At 36.3% G+C, this 20,420-nt stretch overlaps 1 protein-coding gene across 1 annotated transcript in view; it reads left to right on the top strand.

Annotated features, from left to right (window-relative positions):
• LOC118745946 (protein still life, isoforms C/SIF type 2-like) overlaps positions 1-20,420 on the top strand; it is a gene marked incomplete in the record, with an annotated part of 407,983 nt that overhangs the window by 323,463 nt on the left and 64,100 nt on the right. Inside the window, 2 exon segments of the mRNA XM_036479612.1 lie at positions 6,203-6,360; positions 17,851-18,021. Coding sequence (XP_036335505.1) covers positions 6,203-6,360; positions 17,851-18,021 — 329 coding nt within the window.

The following is a 20,420-nucleotide window of genomic DNA, read 5'->3' as shown; positions in this document are numbered from 1 at the left end:
TTGCATAAGCAAGTGCTTATGTACTCAGAGAAGTGCAGCGAGTGTGATCAAACTGAGTATATCCCACTCACCATCCATAATTTATTCTACTTATATGCATTCATACTTATTGAAATGCCCTCGAACGTCATATCCACCGTCAGGCAAAATTATATTATGATAGATATCATGCTTAACAATATGCCTGGAATGATTCACATGATTCCACTCATGCAAGGAGTATTGTAGATCAAAGTCGGTTGAGCTGAGGATCAAACTTATTGAGGATGGTATGAATATGATGAGGGAGTCATATTCATATCTATGGCAACTTATACACATAAATCAATGTCGTTGTGCATATGCGTACATCAGAGTGGTGGCGTTTCCCTGATTTAGACGTATTTATATCCAAAATATGCTGAGTGGTGGGAAATATCAGAATAGGCACTCTTTGCTGATCACTATTATCTACATCTGAATATGTTTACTTGGGTACATACCGTGGGGAGCAGAAATTAGTGCACGGTGATTTTTGTTAAACATTTGCAAGGTTTTTAAAGTTGAAATTTTTTGTTATTTTTTCATAAAATTATGGTTCATGCTTTAACCAAAACCATTTAAATAAGGTTTTCAAACTTTATACAGAGCTTAGAAAAATTTAAAAAAATTTCATTACAATTTTAAAGTTTTGTTTTGCTGGCGGCTTTTGCGATTTTTTCATACAACAAGTGCTATTTACAAGAACTAGCGTTGATTTTTTATTTCTTTGCACACGGTCTTGCGCATTTTCTTCCATAAATAATTCATGGTTATATGGAAAAAAGTGTAAAAAGCCGTCAGCAAAGAAATATTAAAAATCCAGGAGATTTTGCAGGGGCTTAAAACTTGCATTTTTTTGTACTAAAATTTAGTTGGCCACCAAAGTGCATACTCGAAAAAAATTAGACTAAAAAGTTGAATTTTTAATGAAAATATGTTAAATTTTTCTAAGCTTTGAAAATTTGCATTTTATGGTTTTGGTTAAAGCTGAACTATGTATTTATGGAAAAATAACAAAGTAAAGAGCTTTAAAAACCTTCCAAATATTTAACAACAATCACAGTGTATTCGTTACTACTCAAACTTGCTTCCAACTTTGTAGGTTTACTTATTGCCATTTGTAGTATTTTTATATTTTTTTTACAATTTCGTTTAATGCAGAATAGCCATTAATGTACGTACCTACAAATGAATATATATGGCTATGTGGTAATCATCACTTAAATACAGTAATTAGTTTTGGCTCATATGCACTAGAAGTGTGACTTACATATGCATACGTACATGAAATACACCTGAAGCATTATAATTACTTTAGAGTGTAATTTATGTTGCATGTTGCCTGTTGCAACATCATTTCAGCTGTGCCCTGGGTAGTGCTAGAATGCAACTTTCACCCTTTTACACGCAGTCGTTCCTGCCTTTTTTCCCATATATCTTCCGGCCAATAATTTTGCTTGCAACCACAACTACAGTGCATTATTTGGCACTTTTTGAGGAGCTGCTCTTGTCCAAAAAGCATGTTGCAGGCAACACTCAGTCCTCATTCGGTTTAGTTTGTTGCATGTCAGTTGGCGCTTAATACCGCTTAGTTACGCAGATACCAAAACTGTCACATTTCCTCCCTAAGGAGTGCTTCTTAATGATGCCACAGCTCTTACTACATACAGTATTGGCCAATACAATAGCACCCCTTTTCAAACTGTCATTGTTTGCCCCTCATGATTATTTATTTGCTTTTAGGAATTCTCAATTAAAATACAGTTCATTCTCTAAAAAAAAAAAAAACTCATATAAACCCAAGCTTAAGACTTTTTAAAAGACTACAAAATAATGTAAACAAATTTTCACGCAAATTTCAAGCTTTTTTCTCAGAAGTGCCAGAATTTTTCTGAGTACACAGTTTTGTGTAGCCCTTTAAATTTTAGTCTGATAATTTGCAAGTTTCAAGTAGCTAAAACTACCATTGATTTTTTAGAATTTTTTTCGCCGAAGCTGTTGCGGGTTTCTTCCACATAAAATAAATTTTGTTTATTCGTTATATGGAACCGAATGCGACAAAAAAAAATTCTAAAAACTCAACGGTAGTTTTAGCCACGTGAAACTTGCAAATTATCAGACTAAAATTTAATGGGCTACACAAAACTGTGTACTCAGAAAAATTCTAGCACTTCTGAGAAAAAAGTTTGAAATTTATTGCAATATTTTACAGTCTTTTAAAAAGTTTTAAGCTTGGGTTTATATGAGTTTTGTTAGAGAATGAACTGTACTTTAATTGAAAATTCTTAAAAATAAATAATTAAACATAAGTGGTACACAATAACTTTGAAAGGGGGGTGTAATAGATATGTCCACTACTGTAAGTAAGTATGTACATTAGACTGGGCCTTATTTTGCAACTTTGTCCTACAAAGCAAAGCTACAGTATTTTTAAATCTTCCCAAACTTTAAAAGTTATGTAGGTTTTTTTCACTTAAAATTACATTTTTCTTGAAACTCAGAAGTTAAATTATGGCCCAGTAAATTTAAATCAAATTGGTACGAAGAAAAAACTAACTTTTGATGCAGTTTACCATCTTGGATTTTCAGTTTTTTTTGGGGTTTTTGCGATTTGCAAGCTTATTTTGCATTTTTCGTAAAAAACGGTTATATACAAATATGTAGAGAATTTAATTTCTCACATTTTTTATCGTAAAAAATTAGCAAAAACTGCGAAGAACTTTTACATTGTCACGGTTTTCGCCATTTTTCAACAATTGCTGTTGAAAATACGTAGCATATTTAAATACTAGCTTTATAGCTTAACAAAAAATTTTCTTGATGCAACTAAGGCGCAGTCCAGTGTACATACATGTATCTTCACATCTGACTACAACTCCATAACCAACTACCAAACTTACTACTTTGTCACTGTGTGTGGTATTCGTAAAATGCCCTACGTACTGTCTTTTATAAGTGCATAGACGAGTGAAAGTATGCATTTGTTTAGGTGGATTTGTGGCATTCTTACAAGCGAGTAAATAAGCAAACCGTTCAACGTATAAGTATTTGTAATTTACGTTCATCGGTGTATAGTTTAACTTTATTATTTTACTTCTTTTGCGTTAGTATTTAAAAGTATGTAATAGTGCTGAGCCACAAAGGTTGCACTTGAATTGCAGTACAAAAAAGGGGACTTTGACGAAGATTGTTATGCAACTCGTTAGAGCGAATGGATGCGTTAACATTCAGCGGACATATGACATTTAAAAGAAAAACTTACTGTGGCGTTTTAGATTGAAATTTTATACAGTACTAATTGAGAACAAATACACAAAGGCTGTTTTAAGTACCTTTTATGTGACTCCTTAAGATATGCGTATGACATATCTTCTTTCATGTAAATGGGATTATAGCTGCAACCAAAAATTTAGGTAACTAATCAACAAAATTGGAAAAACTCATTCGAATTTTAAGGCTTTTGATGCTCCGAAAAGACAGCACATAGCACTGGCGAAACAGCTTTTTATTTTCTTACTTCCCTGAGAAATTTAATCGCCGGTTGCCATTGATATATCGCCGAAAAGCGAGAACATTTACTTAATTTAGATTGGCAAAACAATTTCTATAGTATTTGTAAAATAATCGATTGCACGTCTTAGCCAGGGTGGGGTAATGTCAGAAATAGTGTTCAATACTCTCTACATCCTCCTCGCCTCTTCAACTGCGACTGGATATCCTAACATCTTATCATGTGTGCCCATAAGGCGGTATTTCTGAAAACTACCCTTATATGAGAGGTGGGCGTGGTTGTCGTCCGATTTTGCCCGTTTTCTATACCATCCGTCCTACGCTGAAAAGAAGTACACATACCAAGTTTCGTTATGAGCAAATTTCACGAGCTGTTACATTTTGCAACAAAAACGTAGTTTTGGTCTAAAATGGTGGTACACCTATCTGAGAAAAGGCATTATCTTTAGTTTTCTATGAAGAATGAATAGAAAAGAATAGAATAGAATATGAAGTATTTAAATGAAAACTTAAAAAGGATGTACTAAAAAGTAAAAATAACAACCCGTGCTCATAAACCCGTAGCTGCGTAACGTGTACGCCCCGTAGCACGCTTACTCGCACACCTTAGCTTACAAATCATATATTATTTAAAGCAAGTAAATGTTGGCGTGGAATATTTTTCTACAGTATTTTTTACGCATATATAGCAAATTTAGAATGAATTTCGAGTGTGCCAATAAAAATTTAAAAAATGCAGTTTTAGTTTCTGAAATCATAGTCATCTCTTCTTCTTCTTCTTATTTAGCGCTGTAACCTCCTTAGGCGATTTTGGCTGAGTTCAACAAAGCACGCCAGTCGTTTCTGTGCCAACTGGCGCCAATTGGAAATGCCAAGTGAAGCCAAGTCTTTCTCCACCTGATCTTTCCATTTCATTGGAGGCCTCCCTTTTCCTCTGCTACCACCAGCGGGTTTCGAGTTGAATACTTTCAGAGCTGGAGCGTCGGTGTCCATTCGAACGATATGGCCAAGCCAGCGGAGCCGCTGTATTTTAATTCGCTGCATTATGTCCATATCGGTGTAAAGCTCATACAGCTCATCGTTCCATCGTCTGCGATTCTCGCCATCGCCAACGCGTAAAGGCCCGTAAATCTTCCGCAAAATCATTCTCTAAAATACTCCAAGAGCCGCCTCATCGGATGTTGTCATTGTCCATGCTTCTGCGCCATATAGCAGCACGGGCATGACCAGTTGCCCTGCCTGAAACCCTGTTTTCTGGTAAACGGCTCGGAGAGGTCTTTCCCAAATCTGACGGAGCTGGTGGTATTACTCAACGTCATTTTACATAGCCGTATCAGTTTGGCGGGGATGCCAAATTCAGACATAGCGGCGTATAGGCAACTCCTTTTAGTTCTGTCAAAAGCGGCTTTAAAGTCGACAAATAGGTGGTGCGTGTCGATCCAGGTCTAAAGCCACACTGATAAGGCCCAATCAGTCCTTGACGGTGGGCTTCAGCCTTTCACAAACGCCCGATAAGACCTTGTAACCTATGCTTAGAAGGCGTGGTCACCTTTCTTGTGGATTGGGCATACCACACTTAAATTCCAGTCGTCGGGCATGCATTCATCTGACCATATTCTGCATAAGAGTTGATGCATGCACCTTATCAACTCCTCGTCACCTTATTTGGATAGCTCAGCTGACAGGCTGTCAGCTCCAGCAGCAGTCATCTTTTACTCAATGTAATTTTTTGTTTCATTTGGTGGCACTCTAGTCTTATTCCTCTAGGTTTGTTCGTTTTGGCAAGAAGAACATTCTCACCGTTTAATTTTAACATTTTGAAGTATCTTAAATTATTAAAATTACAAAATCTGCATTTTTTTAATTTGGTGGCACACTCTTGAATCTTTACAGATATGTTCTATTTGATGCCAATTTCCATTGGCTCTAATGCGAACATTCTATTTAAAAACTTCCCAAAGTTATTAAAAAAAAAAACAATTATGATTTTTCCGAGTGACAATGAAAAAATTATTAATTTCGGTACTTGTTCGCCTAAATAAACGGTTTAAGACTAATGCCCTTATTCATAAAAAATAAATTAGGTTTAAAGAGCTTTGTAAATTGACGTTTTCATACATTTTACAATTAATAAACCTTTTATAAAGCACTTTATGTTTTATGAATAAAGCCATAAAATTGTTCAAATACTTGATTTGTTTTTTATTGTACTTGATTGACACTAAAAACACAACTTGTGAGATTTGTTCATATATACATTGCAAAGCCTTTGACCAATCTCCTCCCTCAATTTATGAGAAGTGCTATTCACTTGCTAGGAATATCAATCTATGTCTCTCGAATGATAGTTAGCCCACCACCACACGGCATAATAAAGCTTTTTCTATTGTACAAAGTTAAACCACTGTGATATGTCTTCTTAATTTACGCAGATTTAAGGCACAGTAATCTTTTAACACTTGCACTACACAAAAACTTCACATACTCAGCATATATATATATGTACATACATAGTTGTACATACAGTGCACAGAGTTCCATACAAGAGTTTGTGCAACTCTAAAGTGCATCTTTATGTATGTATGTACTTATGTACATACAAACAAACGCACCACAGTATGTTTATCTCTTCATTATGTTCATTTATTTGTGTGCTCATTTTTCTTCACAGATGGCACCGGTAAAGATTTATATTCACCTGAGGCCGAAAGCTCACCGGCACCATCATCCGTTGAGCCGACACCAGCACAAATGGTCGCAGCCGGCACCAAGCCGACCTCACGTACGAGCAGTTTCGAAATTGAGAATCTTCTAAAGACCGCAGAGCAGGTACGTGCAAGGGTAACGATCTCTACCACACATTCATACATTCATTCATACATTCATGTAAACATACATAAATACATATGTGCATAAACATGATGTGCCCAAATGCAAGCACACACACACACACACACAAGTGCACTATGAAGGAGTATGTAGTTGCTGGCTGTCAGTAGAATGAACTTTCAACTGATGTCGACGCACATGTGTTGGAAAATTGGACGTAAAACTTAAGAGTTTAAAAACTAAAAAAAAAAAAAACAGATCCTGAAATATAAAGTAAAATTAATCTGCAAGTTGTTCCACTTGTATGTGTGTTCATGTGTCAGCTGGCACTTGCAAACTTGCATTTTTTTTTGTGTGTACATGCGCGTGTGATCATTTGGTGGGTGGGTTCTGGTATGTGTGAAGTTGTCTTTAAGTGTTTGGTAATTGAGTGAAAAATGCATAAATATTAAATTTGCTCTAAATGCTTTATTGTGTTGTTACATTCTTTTTCATTACCTTAGTTTCCAAAATAATTTATTTGGTCATATGCATTCATTAGCACAGCATGTTTAGAATTTTCACGCCTTTCACTTAGAGCACAATTAGTACTTGCATACATACATATGGTCGTTCAAAGTACAAAAGCGCCAAAACGACATTTTTTGCCAAAAAAAATGGATTTGCTCACACAAGCTCTTGGCTCAATCCTTAGCCATTCGTCCTGAAATATACTAGCCAGAAATGCGATCACTTTGTAAAAAAGAGAGAACCATTTCGAAATATGAGCGTTTTTTCCTTCTAGAAAATAATTTATGCAACCTCACATACGCGGTTTTGCATTTTGTTTATACGCGATTTTGTACTTTAAACGAGTTTATCGCAAGCGAAAAAGAGCAAATTTTAGGGAAGGTTTTTTGTTATTTCTCCCTTAAACAGTGTAATACGTACTTTACTCGGCTTTAACCCGTAATGGTCGCACTGGCTCCAGCAGACACTAGACATACTTTGGGGCTATATAATTTATACAGATACTATTATAAATAGATTTTGTAAGTTTAACTGTTATTATAAAATTCGAATTCTACGTACATTTTTTTTTTGTCTGGTGTCCACTGGACCCTGTGTGACCATAGAGTGGAAAAGTTAAAATTTAGCACACGTGTTTTATGTGCATATCATATTACCCTGTCTAGCTTTGTCTCTATGTACATACATACAAAACGAACGACATCATCAAAGTAGCTTGGCAGCTTTTACGCATAAATCATTTCGTAGAATTTAGCTCCAATTAATGCAAATATTTTTTTTTTCTTATATGTATATTTTTGGGTCTTAGTTTTGAGTTGTACCTCTTTTGACGATGGTGTACGCTATGTACCGTCAGTGTCGATTGTATTGGACGTGATTAATGTAATGAATTTATTTAAAAAATATTTATTTTTAAAATTAATTTTTAATTTAACGCCAAATCTTTCCGCGCTTTTCTGTCAGCAAACATTTAGATGATGGATTCAAAGTCAATGGTACGAGCAAAAGATGACTCCAATTTCAAAGTTCCGATAGTTGTTAGTCTATTTCGGTTCCTCGTAGAACGCAATCAATTTTTAATTCGTGCTAATATACTGAATGAGCGTTCGCCTTCAGCAACAATCGCTTAAATATTACTAGTTTAGGAGTTGGAAAGGAGGCAAAGTTTTGGGGATCCTAGATTTGCTTATTGCCTGTAAATGTTTAATTTGTCGAATCAAAACAATAGAAACGTCCATATCGTTAGCTTAGCAGAAATATTCTGCTTGTTTTTGCAGAGTTTCTTCGCTTAACTCACGAGCATCAATTCGCATCGTCAGGTTAGCAATAAGGCAGTCTAATACATGGATCCTTAAAGTAGTTTGTCATTGCGTCTTCTTCATTTACTCCGTTTCTGTTGAAACATATCTGAAGAACCAAAATTTCCCGCTAGCGTTTTAAGATCTTCAAGTAAACTCTCTATGTTGGCAGCTTCCACATCAATCATGGAATCTCTAGTTTGTAAGTTTTTACGTCGATAATAAATTCGGATCAGAATTTTTGAGGCAGTTAGAGGTCATCAAAATACATTCAAACGATTCCATGTACGTCTGAATATGCTTCACATATGATCTTGTCTCGGCGGTCAGATTCAGTATTTCAATAGCTTCAAGAGACTTCTTAACCCCTGGAAGTACTAACCATGTTTTGTATACGTTAGTACTAATTATCGTAGAATCGACGAAGTCTTGTTAAAACCCTACTGTTTTACAAATAAAAGTAAACCAAATGTTATTATTATTATTAAAATTATAGATTTAACATTTAAACTTACCCATAAAACCCCTTTCAGGCCCATAATGTAAGCGGCTCAAAAAAAGTACTAAATTTTCTCTTGGACTTAACACACGAAATCAACATAAGGCAAAGCGTAACAAATTATATTCGTACTTATATAAAAAACAGCAAATCTTTTATTTTATAAATTCATTTTGCGCATGAGAAACAAGTCTCAACTTCATTTCAATGAGCATTCCCTGCTGCTCAACTCCAACTCATAGGGAACTCCCCGATTTGCGGAGAATTTCAGTTTGCGTGGGGAATCGGAGAATGGACCATTTTTTGTGGGGAATTAAGTGTAAAAACAATTGTAAGTTGAAATGCCACACCCGTCACCGTGGAATGAGCCGTATGCAGTTTTATAGCTCGATCAAATTTAGTATTTCAAATGGCTAATAATTACCGTTCATTTTTTTAAATATTTCTTGTTGCATTTGCTGAAGAAAACTGCAATTCCTTCAGTACAAAAAGTCGTAAACGAAAATGTTTAGGCACTTGAAACTTGCACCTTTTTATTCTAGAGTGGGCCACAAAACCGCGTACTCAAAATTTTTCTAGAAAATCTAATGTTTGTTGATTTTTTCAAATTTTGCACAAAGTTCGAAACATTGATTTAAACGGTTTTTGCTAAAGAATGAACAGAATTTTTATAAAAAAAAAACAAACCAAATTAAATAACAAAAAAAAGTAATAATAATTGTGAAAACTAATCATAATTTGGTGCGACAATTTTTTTTTTCGGCCACATATCAGATTTTTGCATTCTTTATTTGTTAAGGAACTTTATAAATGTTTGGTTTGCTTTATGAATACATAGATGAATTGCATTTTTAAAATAAAATAAACAGAAAGGCCGGAAATATATTAAAATATATTTTTTCCTGTAAATAAGGCGATGGGGAATTTTACGAAATTTCAGGCAAAACCGGTGAATTTCGCTGTTAAAATCGGGAGCACATAAAATCTGACCGCAACGCAGTAAAGAGAAAATAAGTAAAATGGGATTGGTAGTCGTCGAATCGACGAAAATTTGTACTCTACATTTAATATCAGGAAGACTAGCTGCGACAGGTTCTATACAATCGACTATATCACAGCAAAGAGTTTGGGACATACTGTGAAATGAGTAGCCAATATTTTCTTGTAAAATCGACCACATTTCAAGACTGCAGCTGAATAATGTATAGCTTTGCACAACTCCAAAGAATGTGAAAACTTCTGAACAGCAAGCATTCAATGCAAATAAAGTAAAGTTTTCATAAAAAGTTCGACAAAGTCTGAGAATATCAGTTTTTTCAGCCGGGCCCAGGGCAATTGACTCCGCTAACCTCCCCCCTTGACGGGCCTGTGCATAGGACGCCATGTGACCATCTTCTATGTCTAATTCTAAGAAGGACAAAGTTAAAACAGATGTTAAGACATATTTAGTAGGAAATGGAGACTTGTGGTAACGCAACGCATTGCATTCATACTGTTGTACTTATTGTTGTTGCTTAGAGCAGATATGCTCAATCAATCAATCGCATTATTAACATCTCGTCTGAGTAACTCATACGCCAAGTAGACACGGTCGATTTTAGCTTTTTCGTTTTAAATTTTAGATCCAATATGAATCCGAAACTCTGAATTTTTAAAATATTGTTTCAGATTCGTAATCAGCGACCTGAGCAACCCACGATTGTAAAGTTTTAGGCGAATGTAATCGATTTATTGGGTCCACAATTTTGAAATTTTTCAATCTGATTTTAGAGTCGTAATTAGCGAAACGTTTCAGGCGAATCTGATTGATTTTAATTTTTTAGCCGCCATTTTGAATTTTTTAAAGCGGACTCCAGATTCGTAATCAGCGACGCCATAAAAACCTGCTTTTTGTGTTGGGTTCTCCAGTTGCATTTAGTTTATGCGTCATAGTTGAGAGGCCATCTTGGGTTTTCCAAAAAAAAACACACCAATGCCCCAACTTTTGGACAGGGTGTTTTCGATTTGGCAAACAAGGCCCCCACCCGTAAGCGTAGCGAGTTTCGCGAAAGAACACACACACACCCTATTGCTTTATTTTTCGGTAAGAAATGTCTGCGCTCCAAATCCAATTTCAGTATATTTAAAATTGTTTAATGCTTAACTTTTGCTTAATATGTTTTTCGTAAAAACTCACTAAGAACTATTTGATGTAGCCGTATAGTGTCTACGTGAAAGTATAAAATACAAAAGGAATCCTTTGTTATAGCCAATCATTGTACCGGTTTTCACAAAGACCAATCCTCAACACACACTGAAAATATGGCGCACACAACAAACCCACACTCAAAGAAAACAAAGTACACAGGACATGAAGGATTAAGTATCCCTTTCGCCACACTCTTAAGGTTATTTGTACTATATTTTCACGCGTTGCACGCTAACAAAATGCATCTTACTTCAAGCAGTCTTTAAAAATTCTTCTCCTCAATAGCTGCCAAGAATAAAAGTAAAAAAAAAACAACGCATATCCATTCAAAGCCATAATGAAATAATAACAAGAATAGCGTTGCCATCTACGTTGTCACCATTTTCACAGGCTAGTAAGCGGGGAAAATAAATTTACAAAAGTGGCACTAAATTTGCCACAGCGTCAACGAAATGTCAAAAGGCTATACAAACAGACCGGCACACGCACACGCACACGCACACGCAAACCCAAACACACAACCAACCACAAACACACACACACACACACATGACGCAACATACATACATGACGCAACGTAGAAGGTACGCAAAGCAAGTTAAGCCTTACAAATTTTGTGTGTTACACTCACAAGGACCTCGGTTGCGCACACTCGCACACCTCAAGGACCTTTGCGCCGCGTACCACTATTGCACAATTTAAATTTGGCTCACTTACTCGCTATTCACTCACTCACTTATAGTGTGCTCGAGCATCAATCCTTTAAAATAGAATCAAGGATAAAAGCTTACAACACAAGCCAGCTTGGCAACAACAATTGTATTGCAGAAAAATAAAGACAAAAAAAAAACACAGCGCAACATAGAAGGTGAATAAATACATCTCTACGTACTAAGTAAAGTGAGCTTACGAATGAGTGAGTGAGTGAGTGTACAGGTGAGCGGTTGAATGGCAACAAAGAAAGCCACCAAATGCTCTTTGTTATGCTGAATGGTAAAATGAAACCTTCCCGAAAGTGCTTTCAACGTGGCTACTGCGTACACAGCGAGAAATCTATATATAGTTGCATTAAAAGTCTCAGATAAGTTTAAAGATTGTCCTTTTGGGTTTTAAATCCTATGCTGCAATGGTCAGTTAACCTTACTGCCCGCCTGACGTACTGTTTCCGGCAGTAAATCCCGGCACCCACCCCCGTTGCCTTTTTAGAGAACTCCGAGAAAAAGTTTAGGCATCTATGGCTAGGTTTCATTCACTTGCGCCATCCCTCTCCCTCAATCGTTGTGCGAATCTCTCATTCCCACTTAAAGCTAAATAGGCGCCATGCAGTCCATGCTGCCTGAGCCTCCCGCCCCTATTGAGCTGTGCCCAGAGGTTCTGAAATTGAATTCCCCTATGGCCATCAATCTAACTGCGGATTTAGCAACACGATTTTCCGCGAATAGGTCAATGGGTGATAAACTGAGGATCATTTCAAGAGCAGCCGTTGGAATGGACCTTAGCGCTCCCGTGATGTACAGTGCCGCGAATCGCTGAGCCTTCTCCATTGGCCTAAGATGTGATGACTTTTTTGCGGCATTCCACCACACCAAAGCGTCATAGATCAGTATTGGCCTGACTATTGCTGTGTAGCACCAATGCATCAGAGCGGATGAGAGACCTCAAGTGACTCCCGGCATTGTTTTACATGCATAAAGGGCGTTACTGGTCTTCTTCACAGGTTCATTAACATTGCGCTTCCACAGCAGCTTACTTACTGTTCTCAACTGCTCCCAGATACAAGGTGTGTTCTTTAAGTGACAGCTCGATGCTACCTCGCCTCGGGGGTCTTCACACTAGGACCTTATATCTTCTTGCGATGACCACAGAGCTATTTTACTCTGCGCTTGCCTGGCATATAACAACTCTAGAAAGATTTAGGAAGTTTCCTCCAAGCGTTACGTTTTGATTGTTGCTAATGTAGATTCTGGGGCCACTAAGGGTTGCGCTGTCATAAATAACATTTTTTAGCAGAAGAGTTTTGCTTCAATTTTCCTCCAGATGTTTGTTATAGTTACATCCCTAAGTGACAGATAAAGATTCTGCTTGTCCATACCTAATCTAGCACCTCTCCCTCGGCCTAAGCGCATATGAGACTTCCATAACAACGCCAACAAGTTCGGCACAATAATCAAACAAAATAACGGTAGTATACTACGCGATACGAGGCAAAAAAATTTAAATTTTTTCCTGTGCAACCGCAGCTTCCAAGGACTAGAGAGAAGTACTGACAGCCAGCCGAGAGTCCACTTCCTTTAATGACACTTTAGTAAATAGGTGAACCTTACTCACACAGCGAACACACACACACACATAATCTAAAAGTCGTATGGAAAAGCCGATAAACTGACAACCACATAATATTGCCGTGTGGTCGCACCGCCATCGGATGGGGAAATAATATATAATCTAAACACCAAAAGAAAGAAGAGCCTACCTACTAAAGTGGATACTCTAATCTCAAGTTGACGTTTACAAGCAACCGCACCACGGCGACTCAGCGCTATTGCACACCGAAATCTTACAGACAAATATACATGGGAGTACATACATATGTACTGTAAATACTTGCATTCGAGCAGTCGGTATATGTATGTATTTATGTAGTTAGTGTAATTTTTAGTAAATCCATTTGCGAAATTTAAACTGCAGCTTTGACTGTGAACCTCCAGCCCAAGTTACCGCAATGAACGGAGCAACCGCCCAACAACGAGCTTGCACTGTCACTTGCGCGCCCGCACTCTCTCACCGCAAATGCAGTAAAGCAATCGTTCTGAATGCTGATGCTAGTGGAAGGCAGCTTATGCAAATGAACGCTGCCAAAGAAGCAGAAACAAAGCGCAAATCATTTACATAATGAAAAAGCGTAAAAGGAAAAAACGCCAAGAGGCAGTGGAGCGCAAACAAGCGGCATGTGGCATGTGGCATGCAGCAGCGTGTTGCACCAATGAATGTGCCGCAATGAATGCTATGGAATTCCTTCGCACTCGAGCAGGAAATTGCGCGCGCTCGCATAAATGTTGACTGACAAAAAGCAGGCTTGTCTTTGTCTCTACGTATGTATGTCGTGTTCTCGTGCCAAAATCAGCGAAGGATGTTGAGGTAAACGAGGTATAGGTGAGCGTACACACTTACAAAGGTGCGTTAGTACAAGTGTAAGATGTAGTGTGTTCGTATGAATGTAGCCTAAGTAGAAGGTGCTTTATAAAATGACAGCTATGTAATGTGCACAGGCAGCACAACAGCAAATACAGAAATGCTACAAGTAGACAACAACACAACTACATACATAGTAAAAGCGAAACGTCAAACTGTCGACCTGTCGTCCTGTCGTCCTGTCTTGAACGTGTCGGCAACGCTGTGTTGTTGCCTCTAACCTACAGCATTTTACTGATTTCCTGGCAGCCATTAACTGTCAGTGTCAAATGCACTTCCTATCCTGCCGCCGTTGTTGTTGTTGTTGTTGCAGTTTTGTTGTTTTGCCTTTACAGTAGCTTCGTCTTACCGCAAAAATGCGTATTAAACACCTTCTATTTACACTCGACCAAGCGATTGTCACCCACTGTTTGCTTCCGGCGGGATCTGTAACCCCTGCGTGGTAGCGTAAAAGGAGCACCACAAAACCGCAAACCGAATTGGAAATGTCATGGCAAGAAAGTACTTTAATGGTGCTAGAGTTGCATGGCGCTGCAAATGTACTAACAAACGACTATACGTTAGGGTGGTCCAAAAACAGTGAAGTCAGACTTGTAATGCTCTCACCCCCTAGGATTGTTCTATATCAAAAAAAAATTTACCCCTATTTTTTTAAGTTTTTCGTAAATAAAAATAATGGAATTCAAAGTGGAAAATTTTACTCACCACAAAAAAAAAACTAGGATGTGGTGGGCAGAATTTTAGAATTTGACTTTCACGAATGGATACGTTTGGGCATAGTTGGGTTAAGGCCCGAAAATTACTGGTCCCCTGAGTTAGAAATACTTTAACCATCCTGGATTTCAATATGGCTGCGATTACACAACTCCTTGGCTCCGTAAATCGAACTTAACAGTCCTTGCGACTTACTAATCAGTATGCAAAACGAATTGACCACCATTAAAAAAACGACTGGTTAGGTATTTTTCAACTAACATATTTGTTCAAAAAAATTATTCCAATGTAAATTTAAGTATTTTGATAATTAATGTAGCAGATATAAGAGCCAAAAATGGTTTTGTTTGATTCCAATGTTTTAAGGAATCAGCAATAATAAAAGCACTTTATATTATGTGCTGGTTGATTTTTCCGATAGGGTGGTAAGATGATTTATTTTGGAACGAATTTCCATCGTCCCTTGTCAAACTTGGTTTGCAGACAAACCGGTTTCGGCGTTGTGCCATCTTCGGTGTAATTTTTTGTTCTGTTTTCTGGAGAAAGAAAAATTACACTGAAGATGGCGCAACGCCACAACCGGTTTGTCTGCAAACCAAGCTTGACAAGGGATGACGGAAATTCGTTGTAAAATAAATCACTTTATATTACTTTCTTTATTTAAAATCGCAATAATATTGAATTTTTTCTTCAGAGTGATATTGTCACAAGCAAAAAACAACGGGTTATATTTAGTATGCCCTTTTATATAATGTAAATAAAAGTTTAAGACTAATGTTCGAATCACTTATTAATGGTTCAAAACTTTTACATATTATATTCATATAAATTTTATGGCTGTCATACATATAGTAATGGTAGGTAGGCATCCAGCCGTGTACATTTTTTAAATAAATTTTTAGAGTCCGACCGATTAAAATTGAGCATCGGCATCGGCATCAGCCCGTTTTCGCCGATTCTTTGGAATTTCTTTGCATATGTCCAGGTGAAGTGACAGACAACAGCCAACATCAAAAAACATTTGCAGAGAGCTCACAAAAATTATTATTTTTTGGTTGAAGGTGTTTTACGTTTTGTCCGTACAAAAGTGTGTTCGACAATTTTCTTTTATATGGAAGACACTGCCAGCAAAAAAAAAACATACAAAAATTAACGGGATTTTATAGCAGCTCGAAAGTTGCACTTCATTATACTAGAATCAAATGGTCTACAAAACTGCATACCAAAATGCTGATTAAAAAGTTGGAAATTTTGGTGAAAATAAGAATAATTTTTCTAATTTTTGTACAAAGTTTGATATGCGTTTTTTTTTTTGAAATATCTTGTTCTCACAAAAGCATGATTTTTAAGTAGTTAAGCATATTTTTAATATTACAATGCAAGTTATCGCAACAATTTTACCATTTCGCCATTGATAAAACGGGCATTTTGATTGTGTTTTTAATGTATTTCATCTGCCCCCTTCCACCCCCGCAATCGATCACTTCACATTTACGCAGCGTTGCCATTTTAGCCGTTTCCCGGCTAGATTTAGCCGGTTTTGATAGCAACTAGCCGGAGAAAATTCGATCTAGCCGGCAGCCGATTTGTTAGCCGGTTTGTAAAAAAAAGTTAGCCGTTTTTAGCCGATTTTACTATTTGCCTAATTTTCAGGTGCAAAAAGTAAACAAGTTGTTCGAAAGCAATAATGCAGACCCAATGAAGATTTTTAATGAACTCAATGTTTTACTTTCGCATCTATGCTCCCTAGTGGTTATTAGCGCGGACACATTTGATCCTATATGCTCCCCGTTGGAACCATACCTTGCTCCATTTCCTCAGTTGTATCACAGTTTTGAACAGTATTTAAAAACAAAAGTAAACACAAACGCTTTTGACCACGAAGCCGAGAAAATAATTCGAGAAAATGGTCGCTATTTTATTTAATAAAGGAATTACGCCAACACCTCCCTACAAATATTGCCACACTAAAAAAAATTGACTTTTTTCGGTTGGAAATGCATTAAGAGTAATTAAACCAAAAGTATTTGTTCAACTACAGCAACAAAAACACAAATATAATGCCGACGAAATAATATCCATAGAGATGCAATGGCAACGGTTAACGTTACATACCTGCAGTAATATAGACTCAACTGTAAAATTTTGGGCCGAAGTTTATCAATTTCGAAATGCCCTAGGAGAAAACCCTTTTGCTGACCTTTCCAACCTAGTTTTTAGTTTTCTTGTTTTGCCTATAAGTAATGCAGAAGTAGGGCGAATATTTAGTTCAATGAATGTAATAAAAACTAAGCAAAGAAATCCAATGTGCGTTAAAACGTTAAACGCTCTTTTATATATAAGATACGGTTTAAAACGTGAAGAAAAATGCTGCCATAATTTTACTGTAGATGACGATCTCTTAAAATTAATGAATTCAGGTGATATATACAATAGTGATTCATTTGATGATGAGGAATATACACTCGATATAAATTAATGGTGTTAACTAGTCTTTCGTTTCTTGCGATTTTTTAAATAAAGCATGGGAATTTTCACTAAAACATTTTAGCCGTTTTTAGCCGCTTTTTTTTGCCAATCTAGCCGGTCGGCCCAAAAAGTTCTGGCAACACTGCATTTACGAACTTACTTTCACTTTTTATATGAATCTTATTTGCACAAATTTACACCACTCACATTTTTGCTAACTTCACAATTTTCTTTCTTTCTTCATCTACTTTTTTATATCATCTTATATTGAATCCAATTAAATGAATTGTTTGCAAACACCTCGTTTTATAATAACAAAAACATCAAATAAAAAAATTATAACAATCAAAAAAAAAAATACTAAAACAACTACAACACTTCTACTACTATTACAACCAACAAACATCATTACAAATACTATTTATCACTTATAAATCAAAATTTAAATCATAAATAACAACTAAAAAAACAAAAACATAAATTGATTGTCAAATGCGAATCGAAATGCACAAACATGAATTGAATTAAAAAAAAAAAAAAACAAAAAAAAAACATCAATCAACCTTCTTCCATCGTCTTCATCGTTGACTATTTATGTCGATGGAAACGCTTGATTGAAGGTTACCGGATTTTGTCGTTCACCTCAGGAAACCCGTAAATCCAGCCCGACCGGCTCTGTCACATCTTCAGTCTCGAATGCCGCACTGACACCGTCTCGTCAGCTTACCGATGCCGAGAAACTGCGCAAGGTTATCTTGGAATTGGTCGATACAGAACGCACTTACGTTAAGGTGAGTGAAAGCTTAAATAGATTAATATACGTATGTATCTACATACATATAGTAAACATCATATTACATATCTCCATACTAGCGTGACAGGTATACAAAATTATTACTCCATTTCATTTTTTTTATGAAGTAGCCCATCATTTCGGAATAAATATTAAAAGCTTCGAAGAACCTATTGTACATATATACAGATATATGTATATGTAATATGTACATTAGCGTGTCCCAGAACATAAAAAATATTTTTTTCCAAAATTGTATATGCATTGTATGTATTGTATATGTAGACTGTCCCAAGAGTAGGCGTGTTTTTCTTACACGCATACGTATCTGCGCTTAAAATTTTTATGGAGCAGTAAGCGACAACCTTTATGTGCTTTTATGAATAGTTGTCGATTAAATCTAAATTACTTGTTTTCAAATGGAAATTGTCGATGCTTGTTTTTTTTTCACACGTATGTATGCGTGTAAAAAACCACGGCTAATATATGGAAACAAATTTTTTGCAAATTTTGATATGCATACCCTCTGGTTTTGTGCTTTTTTAGCCTAAATAGCATATGTATGAAGTTTTGTGGCCGTAGGGTAACGACTTTAGTTGAAATTTTAGTTCGTAAATTTAATTAATCATCCATGAAAACTTTTAGAAATGCGAAATATTCGATATGCTTCCCATATTTGCACGCATATATAGTAAATCTGCATTCTTTACATTTTTAGTAGGACGGCAGGATTTCGAAACAATTATTTAAAGAAAAATATCCTATGCAATATTTATCCTTCAATTCTTTACATATATTTATAGGATTTAAATTAAACTAGGACTCATCGGAATACATTCAAAATTAAAAATCTTTAGGGATAATATTTTTATAAGACATTTTCGACTGCTTCGAAAAGGATAATTGAAAACAAAAGTTTTGATTTGAATTCTTCTTTCGATTGATACCCATATATCCATATTTTGTGTAGACTTTTAGAAATATATTATAATGAATGGTCCTTTGGAAAAAATCCTGACTATCTGGTAAAAAAAACCAAAAACGCAGATTTACTTAATATTTTGCCCTAACACTGTAGGGAGTATAGTAATACCACTTTATGTATATAGAAGTAAAATGAGTAACAAAGCACACAAACTGCTTAAAGCTTATTCTGATAACTTTGACTGCAAGTCGGCACGGGTTGCCGTGGTCGAATAAAATAAGGGGGTGTGCGTTAGAAAAAAAAAACTATGGGTTTTTGGGACAGTCGAAAATGTTTTTTTTCCTTTTGGTCTGAATACTATATACTTAGCCTTACCTTAAAAAAGTTTTTTTTTTTGCTTTAGGGTGAAGATAACCCGTACTGAAAAAGAAGTGGCTCTGAAATTATTTACCACACCTTGCGACCAAAGTTCTCGCACCTGAATTATTTTACGCTTTTTTCCGGGATACTACGAGTAGTTAAGCTCAAACGTAGTAAGCCTGTGTTTTTAGTTTTCAGTAACGGTTAGGTAAAGTGAGGTTATCTCCTATTATCAAAGGTGCACACCGTAGCCACAGGAGTCGAGAAGAGAGGATTTCTAACCCTAAAAATCTGAGTCGCTAACTCTAAAGTCATTCACCTCATTTTAACAACAAATACAAAAATTGCTTTATGTGGCTCCGCATCTGACGAAGATTGTCGATGTCTTGTCTAAGCGATTGTAGGAGTTTTCGATAATTCTAAACTCCTGTCGAGTTATGTAGTTGCTGCCAACCGTAGACGCTTAACCGAAGCGTGAAAGTACGCTATTTTTGCTATTCTTATCGTGGTGCAATAATATTTACCTTTTTATCAATGTTTTTGACCTTTTCACCACGATTTGTTTGTTAGGAAAAATGGGGTAAAAAAACAAAGTCTAAGTGGTTGAAGTTATAGCTGCTATTTCCTCATCAAACTTCTTCTTCTATACTTCAGCAGGAATCGTAACCTCATAATCGATGAGCTTAGCCAGCAACGCTAACCACTTAGCTATACACACCCCGTAAACTCTTGTTGCTAATCCATTTCATTATTCAGTCAACTTTAGTTCCATCTGCTAAATTTTAAATCTCATCGCTACTTAAGACGGAATTAGGTTTAAGTACCTTCTGAGGCCTAAGTCGATCTCCGTGATCTGGTAGTCAAATGCTGTCGCTTTTTTGCCCCAATTCTATTTCTTTGTTTTGAAATTTATGTCTATAGTTCGAATATCCAGGCGTGTTTCTAACGGAGTGTTTCTGGTACATATATGTAGATTTGCCGATGTTTTCTTCTTTGAACAGGGTGTCCAACGCCTCTAAAATGGAGGGAAATATTTTTAAAGGCGGAAATATGACCAACCAAATCGGGGGAGGATGGTTCCGTGCGCAGAAGTGGAAAACTTTTGACTGCCA

Source organism: Rhagoletis pomonella, unplaced genomic scaffold (assembly GCF_013731165.1).
Source record: "Rhagoletis pomonella isolate Grant_MI unplaced genomic scaffold, Rhpom_1.0 Rhpom_scaffold_00010, whole genome shotgun sequence".
Taxonomy (NCBI): domain Eukaryota; kingdom Metazoa; phylum Arthropoda; class Insecta; order Diptera; family Tephritidae; genus Rhagoletis; species Rhagoletis pomonella.
This window is presented reverse-complemented; position numbering and strand designations above follow the sequence as displayed.